The sequence below is a fragment of the Austrofundulus limnaeus genome, unplaced genomic scaffold, assembly GCF_001266775.1.
Source record: "Austrofundulus limnaeus strain Quisiro unplaced genomic scaffold, Austrofundulus_limnaeus-1.0 Scaffold510, whole genome shotgun sequence".
NCBI lineage: Eukaryota > Metazoa > Chordata > Actinopteri > Cyprinodontiformes > Rivulidae > Austrofundulus > Austrofundulus limnaeus.
This window is the reverse complement of record NW_013952912.1, coordinates 59,537-61,471: the sequence shown is the minus strand read 5'-3', so window position 1 is coordinate 61,471 and position 1,935 is coordinate 59,537. Positions and strand designations below refer to the sequence as shown.

The following is a 1,935-nucleotide window of genomic DNA, read 5'->3' as shown; positions in this document are numbered from 1 at the left end:
CTAATATCTACTAACAGTTCAATAAATAACAGTGATTACATGGACTTTGTAAGATTATTTTAACATTATGTTCTGCTCAGATCACATTGAGCTAAATAAGATCAAATCTGCTGACTTGTTGTAAAATGAGACGTTTTCCTGTTTATCTTCTGTTAATAAATCCATAACACAAACAGCTTTTCTGACATTATTTAAAACATTAGATAGATTATATAAACTGTTAAACATTAATAATAATCTTGTTAATATTAATAGTTTTCATGATTTCTACATCGTCAGTCCTTTTTTCTGTTGTCAACATGTACAGTAATGGGAAATCCAGACTCCGGACCGTTTAGCGTTAGCCGTTAGCTTCACCAGCCGAACACACGGTCACCTGGTTTCTGAGCTCCAGCTGTTCTATAGAACCTCCTTGTATGCAAATAGAAATACAGTATGTCCTACATGTGTGATCCTTCTCTGTATGATCAAAAAGGATGTGGCGTTGACTCAAACAGGTCAAACATGCTGCAGCTCCAGCTTTTAGAAGACGCCACTAACTACTAACTTTATAAAAAAAAGTATCTGCTTTAAACTGAAGGTTGTCTTTGATTAAGAGTGCCTTCATCACAAGTCTTTAGTCTCAAACTCTGAGCTTCCTGCAGCTCTGTGTGAAGTGGGCTGCAGAAGTCTGGAGCTCCATCTGTGCCATATGTGTGCACTTTGTTTCTGACATCTCTGTCTGCTGCGTTTCCTCCTCAGCTTTCGTCAGGAGCGAGAAGCCAAAAATGTTCAAAGGTCTTCAGATCAAGGTAGAGACCAAGTCTTTTCAGCACCGCCTCAAAAGACCATCCTGAGTTTTTAACCCCGCCTCTGATTATCCTCTGTTMACCTCTCCGCAGTACGTTCGAGGCTCTGATCCGGTTCTAAAGCTTCTGGATGATAACGGGAACATCGCTGAAGAGCTCAGCATCCTCAAGTGGAACACCGACAGTGTGGAGGAGTTTCTGAGTGAGAAGTTAGACAGAATATAACAGGAGGTCCAGATTTCTTTTATTTTTTTATTTAGGTTTTTTTATTTTTACAGAAAAACTCCACAAGTTCAGTTCCTCCAGAGTCCCCAGATGGTTTACATGGTGAAGCTTTTGCTTTGTTTGTTTGTGTAAACAGACCTTTAGTTCCTGTTTGTACGCAGCTTGGCCTCGTTGTGTTGGACTGTTTTCTATTTGAAAAATGTTGATTTGTTTATTACAGATTTGACTATCCGTGTAAAACCCCAAAACCACACGTTCAGAGATCATTCTTATCAATTTGACCTTTTAATCAAAGCAGTGGGTTCATTAGGGTTTCTGCCTTCTATTCTTGTATAATGAATATTTTTGTTAAAAAATGCTCAGCGTTGTGACTGACAGCACTTCTAATGAGAGTGAATGAATCCCGGCTCCTCTTCAGACTCACCCGGCTCTGCTGAAACACACGTTGGTGACGACCTCGCAGTAAACCTCTTGCAGGGATGTGGGGTTTGATGGAAATTTGTGTTTTTCTGCTCCTGATGCTTTGAAGAGGAATTGGATTTGTTTTCAAGATGAGATAAATATGCAACAATAAACAAAGTCCCTGATAATTCTGACCACGTTTTGTTTTATTTCATGTGATGGAAACAGAAACAAACTCTTGGTTTTGGAGCAGAGGACTGTTTTATAGGTGATGTGCTGACATCTAGTTGTTTTTAGTAAAACTGCAGCTCAGAATTATGGAGGAATGAAACTCATAATTAGAAATAAAAACAAATATAAAAATGGACCAATAAATAAATACACTTAAAATGCAACAATTAAGTTAAAAAGGAGAGCTTTACTTCATGTTTTGTAATTTATTTGACCATATTTTTTTTTAGCTGGTCTAATAAGTTTTATATTTCAGCACGTTTTACAGTTTTTAAAAAATATTTTTTTT

The 1,935-nt window shown here is 37.3% G+C and overlaps 1 protein-coding gene across 1 annotated transcript in view; it reads left to right on the top strand.

Annotated features, from left to right (window-relative positions):
- The window catches only part of selenof (selenoprotein F), a 16,868-nt gene extending 15,259 nt beyond the window's left edge, over window positions 1–1,609 (top strand). Inside the window, exons 4-5 of the mRNA XM_014025925.1 lie at window positions 742–791; window positions 882–1,609. Coding sequence (XP_013881379.1) covers window positions 742–791; window positions 882–1,013 — 182 coding nt within the window. The 3' untranslated portion in view covers window positions 1,014–1,609. The remainder of the gene's footprint in view (window positions 1–741; window positions 792–881) is intronic.
- Window positions 1,610–1,935: the final 326 nt, after the last annotated feature.